The sequence below is a fragment of the Canis lupus genome, chromosome 14, assembly GCF_003254725.2.
Source record: "Canis lupus dingo isolate Sandy chromosome 14, ASM325472v2, whole genome shotgun sequence".
Classification (NCBI taxonomy): domain Eukaryota; kingdom Metazoa; phylum Chordata; class Mammalia; order Carnivora; family Canidae; genus Canis; species Canis lupus.
This window is the reverse complement of record NC_064256.1, coordinates 54,873,132-54,891,249: the sequence shown is the minus strand read 5'-3', so window position 1 is coordinate 54,891,249 and position 18,118 is coordinate 54,873,132. Positions and strand designations below refer to the sequence as shown.

Here is an 18,118-nt window from a genome sequence, read left to right as displayed (position 1 = left end):
GGAATGGAGAACACTAATTAATCTCGTAAGTGACTGGATAAAAGGCCAGTTAAGAGAGGTCCTCTTGTAACTGGTGGAGCTAACCCACAGTGCCAGCGCGCGGTCATATGCAGAAAGTAGATGAGACTTTAAGATTGGACTCTGAAAAAAAAAAAAAAAAAGATTGGACTCTGAGACCTGACTATCTTCAGATTTCACTCTGCCTAGACGGCACCAACTATACTATATGGTTGAGTTTTTGTAAATATAAATCCAAATACTATATCTGAGAATACTGTACAAATTATAAAGCTTAGGTGAGGGATTATTATTCTACATTTTTTGGAAACGTTGGTTATAAAAAGGCTCCCGTTTACTTCTAACTCACTGTCCGGAACAAAGAATGGCAAACTTTTCCTGTAAGGGACTGGAGAGTAAATATTTCAAGCTTTGCGGACCACACATAGTCTGTGGCAATTTTCTAACTTTGTTATTGTAGCATGAAGGCAGACGTAGGCAATATGTATACGAATGACCATGGCTGTGTCCACTGAAACATTACTGACAAAAATAGACTGTAGACTGTTGTCTGTCTACCCTTGATCTAGAATACAGAAAATCAGTTTATCATAGAATCACATCCGAAAGAGACTATCATTGGGAAAAGTTTATCATAAGCATTCTTAAGTGTTTTTCTCTTCTTTATGGATGTCAGAAAGAGGTATTATTATTTGTTTTAATTGTATTATGTTATATGTATGGAAATGGAATTTATTTGGGGTCTATTGAAAACATATTAATTCATTAGATATCGATGAAGTCTACATGTGGCTCTGTGCACATAACACAGACCAGAAGAGACACCTCACTGCTGGCTGTGGCATTCCACGCATCCAGTACATCAATATCTTTGGGCTTGCTGTGGCCTCACCTCTTACCCTAGTGCTTCTCTTTAGGGCCCACCAATGTGATTCCCATGGCTGAATTCGGAACACAGCTGCTTTAAAACTTAGATCCATGGAAGGCGGGGGCACCTGGGTGGTTCATCGGTTGAGCATCTGACTCTTGATTTTGGCTCAATAAATTGGTTAAGAAGAAACCTTGCATATAAAAATGGTTTTAAAACAGAGTGAACTTTTAAAAACAGTGCAAATGATGTCAGGTAGAAATTGTCAGAAGACCCATTGTGTGGTCTCTACCACCATTTTGAAGGTTTACTTAATAAACAGTGCCTTAAGACCAGAGGTTATCCTGTCTGCATTATTTCTTCTGTCCTTCAAGTTTTTCTTCCCATGAGAAGAAATGAAACAAAATCAGGGCCGAAAGGAGTTGGCCCTGCTTGGAGTTTTAATTCAGGAGTTCAATACCTTTTTGTGTTACAGATATCTTCTTAGTTCAATGACAAAAGTAGGCTCTTTTTCCTTAGACTTCCTATCATCTGGGAAGTCCCTGTGAGTGGAATGAGACCAGCCGCTATGATGGCCCTAGAGGAACTGACAAAGCATTTGCACACTGTAGAGAGACTCTAGTAATGGGTTGATGCCTTTCAGGAGAAGATGGCTTAGTCAAGCCCTTGTAAGCATTTGTATCTTCCTTTAATTTGTTACAGCTAATGGAACTATCATCTAATTTGAACGCCCAGGGAGGCATATGGAAGTCAGATTTTTTCATAAACTATATTTTCTGCTCTGCTCACTTCTGCTCACTTAATAAACAGATTAATTCCAATATATCTCGCATAGATCACATAAACCAAAAGTACATAAAGTGTAAAATCCTTTCAAAATTGTCCTACATGCTGAGGTGCCTGGGTGCCTTAGTCGGTTAAGTGGCAGATTCTTGATTTCCGGTCAAGTTATGATCTCAAAGTCCTGGGATTGAGCCCCAATGTTGGGCTCCCTGCTTAGCTTGGAGTCAGCTTAAGGATTGCTTGCTCCCTCTCTCTAAAATAAGTAATTAAATCTTAAAAAAAATTTTGCCTACATGCTTACTGTTTGCTGTATTAAAAAAAAAAATCTCATCCCTCTAAGCTGAAAATTCATCAAGGTCTTCCGCAACTCTGATTAACTTTTAGCAATTAGTTTGGCCACATTCTCCACATCTATTATTAATTCTCATATAAGATTAAATTCATTGATGTATTTTTCCAGATGTTAAAATCGGTAGCCTGTTTTATAATTCCAGATTTATCATTTCTCCTGACTTAAGACTAAGTTTTAATAAAGTATTTTTTCTACGCTCTAACCTGAGAGGTTATCTGATGATGTTTAACTGTATTTACTTAACTTAAACTTCTTTAAAGATAGGCACCCAGCTTTTATTTTTTTTAATTTTTTAAATAAATTTATTTTTTGTTGGTGTTCAATTTGCCAACATATAGAATAACACCCAGTGCTCATCCCATCAAGAGGCACCCAGCTTTTAAAACAAGTATTGCTGTCGTTTGTGCAGAAGAATTTGCCTAATGATTCTAGAAAGTTTTGCTCTATTGCTTAAAGTGACGTTGCTGAACTCTGATTTGTTTCACAATCACTCAGGATCACCATTCAGAAGGGACCCTATTTTTTTTTTTTCTTAGAAGCATAAAAGCAACCTTATTAGAAAGTAGGTTAAAAGACTGGTACATTTGAAATGATCTTAAAAAATTTAGGCTTAAGTCCTCAGTAATGTACATTTCCTAGTTCATTAATGCAGAAATACCGCACATAGATTTTAATCTCAGAGTTAATAATAAAAGCAATTTTCACTAAAAATATAAAAACTGTAATGGTAGAATCATGATATTGCATTTAGCTCTCCCACAAAAAGTCACTTTATTACTTTCTTTTGACACTTATTTTCATTCTGGGATTAATTTTACTATATAAGGGCTTCTTAACTATTCTATTAAAATTTCTATTCAGAAGCAATAATATCTAAGAGTGAATAATAGTCATGTAAATCATTATTTCATATTAATGTAAAAGATTTTGTAAGTTCTTATGAATTCTGCTGACGTGCACAATTGTGAAAAGGTTATCTCTCCGTTCTGTAGTGATATGCGCTGGAACAAAGGAACCATTCTGAAAGCATCAGTGGAGTACATCAAGTGGCTACAGAAAGAACAACAGAGAGCTCGAGAATTAGAACACAGACAGAAGAAATTAGAGCAGGCTAACAGGCGGCTCCTACTCCGGATTCAGGTTTTTATAAAAATGTTGCCATGAACCACGTAGCTTATGTATGACTTACCCATCATCAGCTTTATTCATTGTCTCATCTGGGTTTTTTTTTCTTATTAACAATTATTATTTTTCCTTCTGAAGGATCATTTTATTGTCTTTCGGAAGTTCACGAATTGGGTTGTTTCAATTAGATTTTGATTAGAAGCCCAGGATCACGGCAGCTTTAAAAATGTAATGAATGGCAACAACTAGTTGCAAAATGCAGAAAATAGAACCAATTTTATAAACATACAATGTCATGTCAGGCGAAAAATAGTAATAAGTAAAACATTGGTTTCTCTATACAATATTGGGCACTAAATTCTTCCCTCTTCCTTTGATTTCTTTAGTAACATTGCTATGGATTTCGTTGCCTTAAGGCATATTGTGCGGGTGTATATTAAGTCACTCCTCATCTGTTCTTGTGACACAAAATATCAAAATATGGGTTTTCATAACTCCCAAGATTTTTTTTTTATGTGAGCATGCTTATTGCCAGGTAAAGCACTATCCTGTTCCATGAAATGGTCCTACGGTGAGAAATTAATCAGAAAGAATAAGTGAAATATTCTCCACTATCTCCAAATGGCTGTATTGTAATCTGAGCCACTATGGAACCATTATATGTTATGTATTCCTTTAGACAGCAATGAGAAGAGGATTCTTTTTTTTTAATCTGTGTAGTTTCCTCAGGGTTATTTTTCAGGCATTAGACATAGACTAGATTCCATCACTTGCAAAGAATATTATAATAGGTATTACTCTTCATTTTGAGTGCTCGTTAATATTCTGCTTCTATTTCTGCTTTATTTTCTAGAGTTAAGTCTACTTGCAAAGTCATTATTTAATCATTCTTATTTGAAATTGCAGGAACTAGAGATACAGGCTCGCGCTCACGGTCTGCCAGCCCTGGCTTCACTTGGCACAGTTGATTTGGGCGCTCATGTCACCAAACAACAGACCCACCTTGAGCAGAATTCAGTAGACTATTGCCAACAACTGACTTTGTCTCAGGGGACCAGCCCCGAGCTCTGTGATCAAGCCATGGCCTTCTCTGATCCTTTGTCACACTTCACAGATTTATCATTTAGTGCCGCTTTGAAAGAGGAACACAGATTGAATGACATGCTCCTGGATGACACAGTATCTCCATTTGGAACAGATCCTCTGCTATCTGCTACTTCCCCTGCAGTTTCCAAAGAAAGCAGTAGGAGAAGTAGTTTTAGCTCAGATGATGGTGATGAGTTATAAAAAAAGAAAAGAAAAGAAAATGAAAAAGAAAAAGAAAAAAACAAACAGGCTCGATTCATCAACTGGGAAGCAAGTCTACACAGGTGCTATGCAATTACGTTCTGTTCCACATATTGCTTTGGCTTACTCTTTCCAAAAGGAATCTACTGCCCGCGGAAAACTGTTTCAAAACGACAGAAGAATTCACAGGAAGAAGAAAGATGGTGTTGAAGAATTATTGAGAACTAAAATGGATTTTTTCCTCTTTGACTAAGACGTCCAAACCTACTTAAATTGTGTTTTCCTGGAAAGAGGTACAACATAAGAAATAGCTCTCTATGAATGCTTTAAAAGTAGCAATGTGGTGGTGCACCATGGAACCTAACAGACCGCAAGGAGCAAACCTACTGAAGTATACAACCCCCCCTTTTATTTTTTTTTTTATTTTTATTTTTTACTTATTCACTTCCAACTCATTTCTGTTCAAGCCTTAGGGTAGTTTTCAAGCATCAAGACCAACAGATCTGATAGCCCATTGACTTTCTCCACTGTCTGGTGGACATATTTAAAGTTCAAAGTCTATAGGAGAGATAGATAAATGATATATTATCTTTCAGTTCTAATTGAAAAGAGAATCTACAGTAAACATTAGAATTTTCCACAACACAATACCAAAAATTTATAAAAACTTTGCTTTCTGAAATCAGACCCTAACCCTTTTTGTCAATTCAATTACACTAATTTCAAGAGTGTCTTTGCATATTTATGGAGACATGCTGTGTTCAGAAAAGGAACACACCAAGTACTTTCCTCAAGAATACGAGCTAAAATTTTACTCCTTTACACAAACATACACTTATACACAGGCACACAGTGTAGATAGTATATGTCTTTTTTATTTTCCTTCACTTTCAGATTTTTCTAGTAAACATCAGAAATCGTATTCCAAATCTTCTTTTCTTCATCAAAAAGAGATATTGGATAATCCATTTCAACAAATAAAATACAAAGAGAATCCTACCAGGACAATTTCTCAGCTATCTAAAATTTATCTCTGTCTCTAAAAATGGATGTAAATTAATTAGGTGATACAGTTTTGCTCCAAATTGACAAAATATGGAAACTTTGTTTGCCAACTGACAAAATCATTAGCAAAACAGAAACTTTTTCCTATTATATTGAGCTCCATTCCCCTAAGTACTTAGAGTACCCTATGACCTTTGCTAGCTTTGTTAGCATTTATTAAAAATATTTATAACTGTAATGCTTTACTCAAAATTTTCTCTCTTGAGTTTAGGATTGGGAATTGACTCACCAAGCATGTTGCTCTGTGCTAAACCCCCATGAGTGATCATCTGATCACTGAGTATTTATGGAGGGATACTCAAACTGCAATGGATCCTGTGAAAATGTAGAACAAAAAAAAAAAAAAAGAAAATGTAGAACAGATGAGCAAGATATGGTTTTACTCCTCAGGGATAACAAGACTACATGAGAAAAAACAACAAAAGATAGAAGATGCATAGAATTAAACTCTATATGGCTAAATACAGAAGGTCAGAGAAAATGAAAACGAATGAAGAAAGCTGGAGAATCACAAAAGTCTATGGAAAAATAGAATGCAACCTCTTTTAAAAGCATAACTTTAGGGAAAAGGAGGGCATATTAGGGAACAATATTGATCAAATGATAAGAATGAGAATAGATTGATAAAGTGTCTTCATGGAACATTCACTAAAGATGCCAGCTTGGAAGTCCTGGAAAATAATATTGGCAACAGGTTGTGCTTGAATATTAGGATGAAATTATATGGCATAAATTGGATTTTTTTACTAGGAGGGAGAAACCTAAAAATTAAAATGCTACTGCACATTACTGAAGTAATTCAGAGGTAATCTTTCTTGAATATTAACTTTGGGATAAATTTTTGAAAGGGTGCTTTAGGTATTACTCATAGGGAAAAATGTCATCACAAAATTTGAGACATAATGCTAATGAAAGTGGGAAAATATTAAATTCTTACGGTCTAGTAATTATCTCAGGCTTAGCTTACAGCATTAGCTTAGAGTTGGGAGAATTAAAATAATTTTTATTGTTTGACATGGAAAAAAATAATTCCAAATTTATAGGAATATTCATTAAAGCCAGATAGATAGATTCATCTGAAGTATGCCATATGAAAAAGAGCAATAAGATACACTTCAAGAATTTTCAATAGAACATTATATACTTTTAACTTTGTGATAAAATTCCACTTTATTATCTGGGTTGATAGTTTAATATAACAATACAAATCATAGAGAAGGAATAAATTTTTGAGTCCATGCAAAACACATTCTAGATAGGGGCTAATTTCTGTTTTCATTTTATCATTATTCTCATTTCTTCAGATTTTGAGAAGACTTACACTGATGATGTCATTACTCTGTCATTCTTTTTCCATTCTGTTATAATACTACTACTCAGCCCTGAAGTTCATTCCTCATAATCTTAGCTAATTTAAGGGCTTGACGCAGGTGATAGAGTCTGGACAAAAGAGATCTGGGAAGGATACTACTAATATTTGCTGCTACTTTCGGATTATAATGGCTATCAGGGGACTGTAAAATGGGCAATGGATTTTTAAGGACAGATTAGAGTGGTGCTGTGTCACAGTCAACTGAAACAGATTAAAAACTTAATTTTAGTCAGTAGTTCTTAACTTTTTAAGGCATTGAGAACCTAGTAAAAGTTTTAGACTCGCCAGAAAAATACAGACTTGTATAAATGGTCCAAAATTTGCATGAACCAAGAAGTTTTAGGGACCTCCTCAATGTCTTGTTAGATGCCAGGTGAAGAATCCCTGAATCAGGTCTGTTACTTTAATGGAAAACACTGTAGCTATGTATCTATCAAGAGCTAAGTGGATAGTTAATGTCATATATAGTGGTGGAGGAAGGAGCCCTATTTATCTGTATATCACTTTCTCAACCCTAAAAGTGATGAGGTTGCCTAGGAAAGTGAAAGTGTACCAAACACTAGACTATTCACAAAAGAAATTGTTTACTTATAAAGTAGTCCCCCTTCAAACATCCTCTGTTGTTTAAATACCTCCTGTACATGTTATGTCCTCCTGTTATATGTTCATGGGTCAGTTTCTCTATGATTATTGGATATTGTAAATATCTGGCAATAACAGTTTAAAATAATGCATATAAATATCAAGGTAAAGATACGTAAATTCAAAAGCAAGTTATTTGGGTCTCTAAGAACCAAAAGAGATCCTGGAAAAACTGATGGATGTCTAGAATATTTTTGTAGAATTGAGACTTGTAACAGCCAAAGGGGTCTATTATTTATTAAACAATTTTGTCACAAAAAGCATCAGCCGTCACTGGACAATTAATACACAATTAACCAAGCTTTGTTCATTCAACGGATTAATGCAAAATTTCAATTATAATAAACTTTGTTTAAAATAAGATAAAAGTTTTATTTAAATTACTCTTAGTTATCTTGTCAAGATAATGTCCCATCCAATCTTTTATCTCTATTTATTATAAAATATTGACTGTCTTTTCATAGATGCACATCTAGCAGTCTTTCCAATTCCAAACTATCTTGAAATGACAAGTACCTCCACTGAGTACCTCTTCATAATTTTTTTTCTTTTTAATGTCCTTTCCCATAACTGGAAAATTTATGTATGGAACAAATTTCCTCAGTTTACAGACAGGGTATCAGTGGCTATAGCCTTCTTTATATGGGTAAAAAGCTCTAAATAATAAATATCCAGATGAGCTGGGGACATTGAGAAATAGCCTTCCTCCTTTTTTTTTAACTCATTTTTTTCCACTCACATGACTGTAAATAAAATATTTAATAGCTCTTACTTTAAAAAAAATTAGGTACGAGTTTCTTGATTTGGCATGCTCATTTACCTTTATGTCAGGGGAGAAGTTAGATTTCCCAACGTTAAAAAGAATGTATTTTTTCTTTGTTTTGATAGATCGAGTCATATTGGAATTTTCTTATACTTCAAGGTATCATGAAAATGCTTTTTTGCTGTTCTGATACTGTGGAATTTTGATGTTTAAATAAATAAATGTCATAACTATAAGTGTTTCAATGTTTTTACAATATCTCGAGGCTGATATTTACTGCTCTCATAATATCTAAGATGTAGATGAATACTGGAATCAATTAATCATTTTGCTGTGTTATCAGCACTGGATCAACCATCTGGGTTTCTTGAAAACACCTGAAGGATTGAATTTTACTTCAGTATTGATAATGGCACGGCCTATTTACGCTACATGGAATGACATCATTTGCCCTTCCAATGCCCTGCGTGTTGATAAGTATAAGATGTCAACTTGAGTTAGCGTAAGTTACATATACAGAGGTTTTATTAAATGTACTTAACAAATACTAAACACATTTAGAGTGTTGCTGATCTGATGTGTCAAATAACCTCCTGTAATCATTATTCATTGTGTACACCAACATCTTATCATTTGTAAGATATTTAATTTGTAAATAAGGAACCTATTCAAAAACTGATAAAAATAGCTTTCTTATGATTTTTCTGTGTTACTTTTCTTTCTGTGACATTCATAGAGGATTTGGGTGTATAGGAGATTATTGAAAAATAGTTCTTTCGATTAAAAAAAAACAATCTCTCACTGGATTCAACTAATTTAATGATGAAATACTACTCTCTGCTGCTGTGTACATTAAAAGGAATGTTTCGTCTTTTTCCTGTGAAGGAATGTATGTATTTTATCTACATATCCGAATTATTTCTCTTAACCCTCAGTAAAATCTTTTTCCTACATTTATTCAACAGGCTCGAGGATAAAGTTAAGATATTTTGTGTTTGCAATGCCACCTCTCCCATCCCTGCACTACCATCTTATTTCAAAAATTCTTTGTTTTCAACTTTGCTTTTTCCACAGAAATAAATTTCATCTCTGTGTTACTTAAAGCTGGCGATCATATTTAACAAACAAATGAGAAAATACGCAAACGAAATGGTAGACTATTATTTTGCTGAAAGAATTATATACGATCAGGATACTAAAATTTAAAAGCTAGCTAAAGTCAAGGACCTTATCTAACAGCATTGCAGTTGCGTATGGCGTACAAGGCTAAAATTAATTCAGCTATTTAATCTTAATAATAACAATGTAGTTAAAAATCTTTGACTTTAATAGTGCTTTACATATGTGAATAGCTAAAGTAACATTCCTATAACTTTCATCTAACACTGCTTAGATCAAGAAAACATTGCTAGTCTAATAAGACCATAGAATTTGTAATTATTACTATTTTTCATTTTTAATAACAAAGTAATGTATCTTATTTTCTAGGAAAATGAAGAAAACTGGTGTGTACTCTAATACATACATAAATCTTTGTGCACATGCTTTAAAAATTGTACCAGTATTTTCTTTGTATACATTAAATGAAAGCACAGACTTATTAAATTCTTTAATATACCTTTTATTTTGCCTTTGTAGACTGCACTGGAAAATAAAAAATGTGAGCTAATCATCTGAAAGGGTACTTAACAGCCCCAAGACTTCACAACTGACAACTGCTCACTGCACAGTCCATGCTGAAAAGAGTGATCCCATATTTCCCTATTAATGAAAATAATTGTTACATTCTTTATTACAGTCTCCCACCATCTGCTTTTCCATGCTGTTACGGTTTTGACTTATGGAAAATATTTATCAAACTGTTGCAAATTTGCTAACAGGCATAATTGTAGCAGTGCAATCGCTAAGAAACGCTGCAAAATCTTTTAATATACTAGATGGTCCCCAGATAATCTAGGATAAATAGAATACTGTATTTTAATATGTAAAACATTTTAAAGCTGCTAATTGGTATTGACTAGAGCTATCCCTTGGTAATGAAATTAATAAGGATTTCAGTTAAATGTTAAGACACTCTAATATTTAATACCATGTTTATGAATTTTCTTCTACATACCTGCTTTAAAAAATTAAACAGGATAGCCCTGAGTTGACTCTAGAAAACAATATTTTATATTCAAATATAGTTTCATTCCTTTTTTAAGGCTATACCATATGAGTATTCTTTTAAAGCATTAATCAATGCCAAAAAATTCTGATCAATATAATTATTTCTGTGTGGAAAGAAAAAACCAATGTGATATAGGTTAAAAAAAAAGTCAGGATGATTTTTTTGGCCCTATGCATCTGAAAAGATGGATGACGGAATGGATTTTTTACCCGACTGCTTATCCTGTATATAGGGACATGTGTGACGTGTTTAGGTATAGATGCAAGTATGCCCATGGGGGAGCTTACAAAAATTTTTCTAATGTCTTGATGTCAGAACGGACTCTACTATAAGAATATGTTATTCTTAAGTTATTAGTTACTGGAATCCACACATAGGCAACATTTGGAGTTGTCCCCAAATCTGTTCTATTAGAAACACACATACACATGCACACACACACACATCTTGCTCTGAATTGAGTCAAAGGTGGGAAAGATGAAGACAGCTGTAACAGGTTTTACTATTTTTGTTAAAATAAGTGGCATACGATCTATCGACCCTTGAGATATAAGCATTGAGTTTATTGACCACCAACATTATCGCCTGCAGTGTTCGAGCTGTAGAGTGGCTAAGTGGCAAAATACAATAAGGCTTATTGGTTAAGTATGGATACCCATCATGTAAAATATATATCAGTTTCATTAATTGGCAACCATAAGACAAGAGTACAACATTCTAGATGGTGATGATTTTGATAGGACCGACCAACATTGCGGTTAAGTATATGATTCACGTAATAAGAAAAAGGTGCCTGCAGGCTATTGTTCCTAGCATGGATTAAAATTTACATATTGCTTCTCCTTATGTCAAAACATCTGGTGCCTGCAAATGCTAACATTTCGTTAAAAAGTTTCACAAGCCAGGAAAAGTGGATTGGAAACACTGCATGTGAATCATTCAAGCATTATAATAGAATAAGAGCTATGTTCGGAAAAAAATTAAATTGCTGCAAACAATACTATAGTCAAGATTGTAATTTATTTGCTTACGCAAGTGAAAGGTGATGCTGTGTATCTGTGGAGAAAAATAATGTTTAAGTTATGTGGTTATCGCTTCAAAAATACTTATTTCATATAATTACATGGAGCGAGTAAGTTTCTAAGTCCTTCAAGATTTTACAATGACTCTCAACGATTCTAGAAGCAGTATATAGTTCTCGAAAAGCCATTGTGATACACCTAAGAATGGGACGAGGAGGATATCTGAGACTTTATTCATTCTGGAATTAAATTTTTATTTATTCATTGGTAAATATAAAAGGATACTTGGAGTGTAGATGAATCACCTTTCCTACAGAGGTCCCCAAATCAATAAAGATAGACATCCTTGCACCTTTCATCATAGTCCAGCCTTGTGTTCTATAGTCTAACATGGCCGCATCAAGATTTTCCTACTTTTAAAGCTTTCTTCATCACCTCACTCCACAGTTAGCATTATTATCATGGTCCCTGCCGGCCATACCAGCTGGCTGCTACTTAAAAGCTTTGGATTGAAAAAAAAAAAAAAAAAGCTTTGGATTGCTGTTTATCATAGCTGAGCATAGACTACCTTCCTCGTCCAAATGGACAGGCATTGCAAGCAAGAATTATGCCTTAGCTTTCTCTGTATCCCTCATTACTTAACACAGTGTCTTGCTTGACATGTTATTCCCTTAATAAATCAATAAGCGATGGTTAATTTTAGGTAAGGAAAGTGTGCAAGTGTCAAATGATTCAGGTAATGAAACGGTCCTCACTCAAGGCTGTGACGATTCATTGGAATGAACCTCTCCCAGGGTCTCTTTCAATTCTTGCAATTGCAGTGAGAGAAGTGTTTGTCTTTCTTTTGGCTCACCTAAGATATGAGTTCGGGATATGAAAATAATATCAAATGTTGCAACAACGGATTTAGAGAAATCTACTCTAGAATTCATCCATTTATTCATTCACTGTCCCTTTAATAAGCATCCCTCAAGGAATAATGGTTGTTGCTGAGGGGAATATATAAGATGAAAGTAACTGAGATCTTTCAATAAAGGGTAGTAAAGGTTATGCTGACAGAATTAAGGGTGCTATGGAAGCACGAATCAGGGCATCTGTGCCAGTACTAGGGAAACTGAGACCTAGGGGCAGAGGAGGGGCCGAGCCTGGGGCAAGATGGGGAGGTCAGGGAGGGGGAAGTGATCCTTAAGCAGAGGCAACCAGTCAGATTACTCCTGCTGATTCAGAGGGCTCATCAATGCTTTCAGTACCTAGAATATAACTGTTTGGGGTCAGAAATTTTAGACTTATTTAGAGTAATGAATCTTCATTCTTCTTATTTATCACACAGGATCCAGGTTATTCAGGTACTTGGTCAGAGGACCTTTATGTCACTTCTCATAGGCCCAGAGTCAGAAAGTATATATTCGCTATTTCAGGGTGTGTGTGTGTGTGTGTGTGCACGCGCACACGTGGGAAGGGCAGGAGGAAATACACTGATATGATGAACTGAGGTATACAGGCGTTCTCAAATAGCCTTTTTTCCCAAAGATTTACTTATTTATTTGAGGAAGAGAATGAGCATAAGTGGGGGAGGGGCTGAGGGGGATGGAAAAGGAGAGAAGCAGATCCCCGCTGAACAGGGAGCCCCACACCGGACTCAGTCTCACCGCCCTGACATCCTGACCTGAGCCAAAATCAAGAGTCAGTCCCTCAGACAAACCATAAGAGACACTTAATCATAGGAAACACATGGAGGGTCCCTGGAGGAGTGGGGGGCAGTGGGATGGGGCAACAGGGTGACGGGCATTAGGGAGGGCCCGTGATGTAATGAGCACTGGGTGCGATGTAAGACTGATGAGTCACTGACCTCTACCTCTGAATTCAATAATACATTATGTGTTAATTAATTGAATTTAAGTTAAAAAAAAAAAAAGTCAGTCCTTCAACCAACTGAGCCACCCAGGCATCCCTATTCCCAAATAACTTTGCCACAACTCACTTCTCCTCCCAAGACGAGTGACGAGCTTGTTCTTTTTTCTTATTAGTGTTAAGCATACAGTGAACCCTATGCCTCCAGTACTATTCCACTTTCAAATACCTCTCCCACACTGGGAATGCCCAGCAATATTCAATAACACCCTTGTCCCTTTTTATGAATATTTATATCTATTATTTAAGAGCCCTAGTGTGAAGAGAAGACTGCCTAAGTAGAAAGGCATACTATGTCCTTGGATGGGAAAACTCAATACAATGAAGATTTTAATTCTCCGTAAATTAATTTATAAACATCATCAATACCAATAGGCTTTTGCAAGCCAGAAAAGTTGACATTAAACTTTGTAAACAAATGAGAATAAAGGAAATATCTGAAAAAGGTGAGCGATGAGGGAAGACAAGGGCTACCAGATATTAAAACATATCCTGAAGTCTCATGAATTAGAAAAATCTATGGTATGGAACATGAATAAACAGGTGGTCCAAGGGGCAGAAATAAGCTTAAGTAGGTCCTGGAATTAGACCTAAGGAAGTGTTGCAAATCAATAAAAAGGAAGCTATTTTATAAATGGTGTTAGAATTATACCAAATGTCTGGGGCACCCGGGGAGCCTCAGGGGTTGAGTGTCTGCTTTCGGTTCAGGGCCTGACCCCATGGTCCTGGGATCGAGTCTCCCATCGGGCTCCTGCAGGGAGCCTGCTTCCCCCTCTGCCTGTGTCTCTGCCTCTCTCTCTGTGTCTCTCATGAATAAATAAATTTCTTTAGAAAAAATAATTATACCAAATGCCCATCTACGTGAGAATTACAGTGTGCCCATGTCATGGAATATTATGCCCCTGCAACGAGAAACAACAACACAAACTACTCTGTTCTGATATGGAAAGTCCTCTATGGAAAGCTTTTTAGTTAGTACCATGTGGATCCTGAGTTGCAAATCTAGGATAGTCGCTTTTGGGTGATGAGGAAGATGGCAATAAGTATTTCTGTTTGTTGTGCACGCAAGAATGAGCCCTTGGCAGATACACAAGAAACCGTGTAGAAGAGGGAGTAGACCTGGAAATCTTTCCACCAAATATCTTTTTAAAAAATTTTTGAGGCAGCCGTGTCCTTAGGGCCGAGGTGACTGCATTCTGAATTTCAAGAGCGACTTCTTGCAAGAGGGCTGGGTTGGGAGAACCCAAGCCTGCAGCTGGTTCCCGGCTCTTCCTTGGCCCCTCACTGGTTCGCGGGTGGCGAAGGTCAGGAAGCTCTGGCCACTCGTTTGGTGGCTTTGCAAAGTGACTGTGTCTCTGTCTTTCCAGGTTTGCCAACAGGGCAGCACGTGGGACGGGCTCAGGCTGCAGAGGCCTGGGCCTGGGGAGGAAAGTCAGCGTGAGGACACGCAGACACATGCGGCGGGGAGAAGCCCCGAGGATTCCAGGGGAACAACTGGGCACCCATGGGACCTGCCCAAACCTGCCCTGTCACATGTCTGTGGGTCCAAAAAAACAAAGTCTCCTTTCATGTTTTAGCCAGGTTGGGTGGGAATTTCTGTTCCTGGCAAATGAAAACCTGTGAATAGACACGCCAGAACCAGGACAACAAGGCCTAATCCCTGGACGCACTGGGCCCTGTGTCCCCTGCAGGGCATTAGAGCGGGACTCCCGTGTGCTGATGTGGAGGCCGCGGGCAGGGAGGCCGGGGCCCTGGCCCAGCCCCTCGTAGCACCTGCTGCAAGGTGCTGGGGCCCTGCTCAGGGTCTGGGGCCCAGCCTGAGGTCGTGGGTCTAGGCCTCGGAGACACAGCCTTTCCCTTTTCAAACAGAGGGGGACTTGATCACAAGCCTTTTTTAAAAATTATTATTTTTATTATTTATTTATTTTTGTGTGTGTGCATCACCCATGATGTAACTAGCCTCTCTCACTGGTACAAAAATTAACACCGTTTGCAAAGTCTCTTTACATTTCACAGAAATGCAAGTAATTCTGAATGCAAACTGGACAGGTCACCGTGAAAATGGGACTTCTCCCTTTCACCCACTCAGCCCTTTATCAGACGCTTCTGGCTTTCCTGCCAGGTGTCCGAGATGTTACAGCCGTCGGGGGTTGACAGAGATTAGGTTTCCCGAGCTCCCATCCCTGAGAAACTCGTTGGTGGAGAAGAGGGCCCAGCGTGCCCAGGATTAAACACAGAACCACGCAGGACGCCCACGGATGCAGGCCCTGGGTCAGGACAGACAGGAGGACAGGATCCTGGAGGAAACTGCTCCTGCCCTGAGTGTGCAGTGAGTGTCGCTCTTCCAAGTGAATGCAAGCAGATTTCTTGAATTTTTAAATTGTTTCTCTTGCTTTTTAAAGTAAATTAACATTATTCTCTAAGGGACTAAGCCGAAAAGTCCAGACAGTATAAAGTAATATAAACAGCATGATATATAAAAAAGATAAACTACACAATCCTATATAAGAGTCGGAACTTCTAAAATAACATACAAGCATGATCGGTTCATCCAAACATATAAAATAAAATGTAAGCATTTATACCATTCATACTCCCACATTGCAGAGAAAGATTTATTGGGATTTTCTTACCTTCTTCAAGTCTGTTTTTGTGCATGCGTGTGGGTGTGTGTGTCTCAGTGTACATGACACGTATAAGGTCTGGTTTTGAAAAAATAAAATCGTATTGAGTTTATTTTTTGAGTTATTAGGGATGGCTTCTTGCCGTGGTGGAATATTTTCTACATGTTATAAGTGTTTCGTTGCAAAGATGTAACTGGTGTGACTTAACCATTGCCTGTCGGTGGACTTCAACTTTGCACTTTTACAGAAGATGCGTGAATCCGCAGGTGTGTGTCTCCCAGCGTACGCGCGGAATTTTTCTCTAAATCACATATCTGGAGAAGTAACAGCCAGAGTATGGAGTAGTGGCTTTGAAAGTAGGAGAATTATTTTGTATCTCTACTTAAAGCATTTACTCATTCCCCATGGCCACAACCCAATGACACTTGATTTTCTTTTCGGTTATATTTTTGCCAATTTTATGGGATACGATGTTAGTTTTGCCTTATTTTACATTTCACGGATTCCTACTAATAATAAATTTTAAAAACATGTTTTTAGCCACTTGGGGATTTTGTGTGTGTGAGTTTTCTCTTTCTATCTTTTGCCTCTTTTCCTGTTTTATTGTTTGTTGTCTGAAACTATTTTTTTAGTTGATGGTAAGAATGCTAAATGTATTCTGGATGCCAATTCTCTGTTGCTTATACCTTTGTAGATTTGTTTTGCTAGCCTGTGGCTTTTTTTGGTTTTGTTTTGTTTTTTTTAACTTTGTCAGACGTATCCTTTGAAAGGGAAATTTTAAACTTTGACGTAGTCATATTCTCCAATGCCCATCCTGAGTTGTATTTCAAATACTTATCTAGAAATTTTTTGTACCCCTGTTAATTGAAGATACTGAGTATATTATACCTTATAATAGCTTAAAATTTGAATTTTGCACATTTATATTTTTTAAGATTTCATTTGTTTATTCATGAGAGACACAGCGAGAGAGAGAGAGAGAGAGAGAGAGAGAGAGAGAGAGAGAGAGAGGCAGAGACACAGGCAGAGGAGAAGCAGGCTCCATGCAGGGAGTCCGACGTGGGACTCTATCCTGAGACTCCGGATCAGGCCCTGCGCGGAAGGTAGGCACTAAACCGCTGAGCCACTCAGGGATTCATATTTTGCACATTTAAATCAAATTCTTGGGCAGCCCAGGGGGCTCAGTGGTTTAGTGCCTGCCTTCAGCCCAGGGTGTGATCCTGGAGACTCTGGATCGAGTCCCACATCAGGCTCCCTGCATGGGGCCTGCTTCTCCCTTTGCCTGTGTTTCTGCCTCTCTCTCTCTGTGTCTCTCATGAATAAATTAATAAAATCTTTTTAAAAAATTAAAAAAATAAATCAAATTCTTCAGGAGCTTATTCTCAGATAGAGTAAGGCAGTAATCAAATTTTTTTATTCCGACATTCCAATATTTATTCAGTTATCTATCCTTTATAAAATGTACATTTATCATATACTATGTTATATGCCAGTATTTTCATGTGTTCTTTTTTCTATTTTGCTTTTCTATTACACATCATTTTGTCAGTTCCATACTTTAATATTGTTTTAAAGTAATCAGTAACATGCAGGAGAATATGTTCCTATACCCTTCATTCAGAATTGTCTTTGCTGTTTATAGGTCTGCATGTGAATATGAAAAATACTTTTCTAGCTTTGTAAATCAGGCATGTGTTTTAAAATTGCATTTCCTTTAAAGAATAATTTAGATGTAAATTTTTAGGAAAATTTACAACTTTAATATGTCCTACCTTTCCCTCTATGGCAAGTTTTATGTACCTAACAGTGTTTTGTAATTTTTTTCTAAGGTCTTGCACACTTTTGATTATATTTTTACGTGTGTTTTAAATTTTTCTTGTATTACAGGTGCAATTTTTTAATAATTTTATTTTATTTATTTATTTATTTATTGCAATTTTTTTTTTACATTAAAATTTTCTGTGCTTACATTTGGGGTAGGAAAGCAATTGACTTATACGTTTCTGGGAATTTGTCTATTTCATCTAAGCTTTCTAATTTGTTAATACACAGTTATTCATTGTATTCTCTTATAATCCATTTCATTTTTGTAATACTGGTGGTGACGTTCTCTCTT

At 36.6% G+C, this 18,118-nt stretch overlaps 1 protein-coding gene across 20 annotated transcripts in view; it reads left to right on the top strand.

Annotated features, from left to right (window-relative positions):
• TFEC (transcription factor EC) overlaps nucleotides 1-8,974 on the top strand; it is a 221,330-nt gene extending 212,356 nt beyond the window's left edge. For all 20 annotated transcript variants that reach the window (XM_025464730.3, XM_025464727.3, XM_049093837.1 and 17 more), the window contains 2 exons: nucleotides 3,014-3,161; nucleotides 4,053-8,974. In XM_025464730.3, the coding sequence (XP_025320515.1) occupies nucleotides 3,014-3,161; nucleotides 4,053-4,433 (529 nt within the window). In that variant the 3' untranslated portion in view covers nucleotides 4,434-8,974. The remainder of the gene's footprint in view (nucleotides 1-3,013; nucleotides 3,162-4,052) is intronic.
• Nucleotides 8,975-18,118: the final 9,144 nt, after the last annotated feature.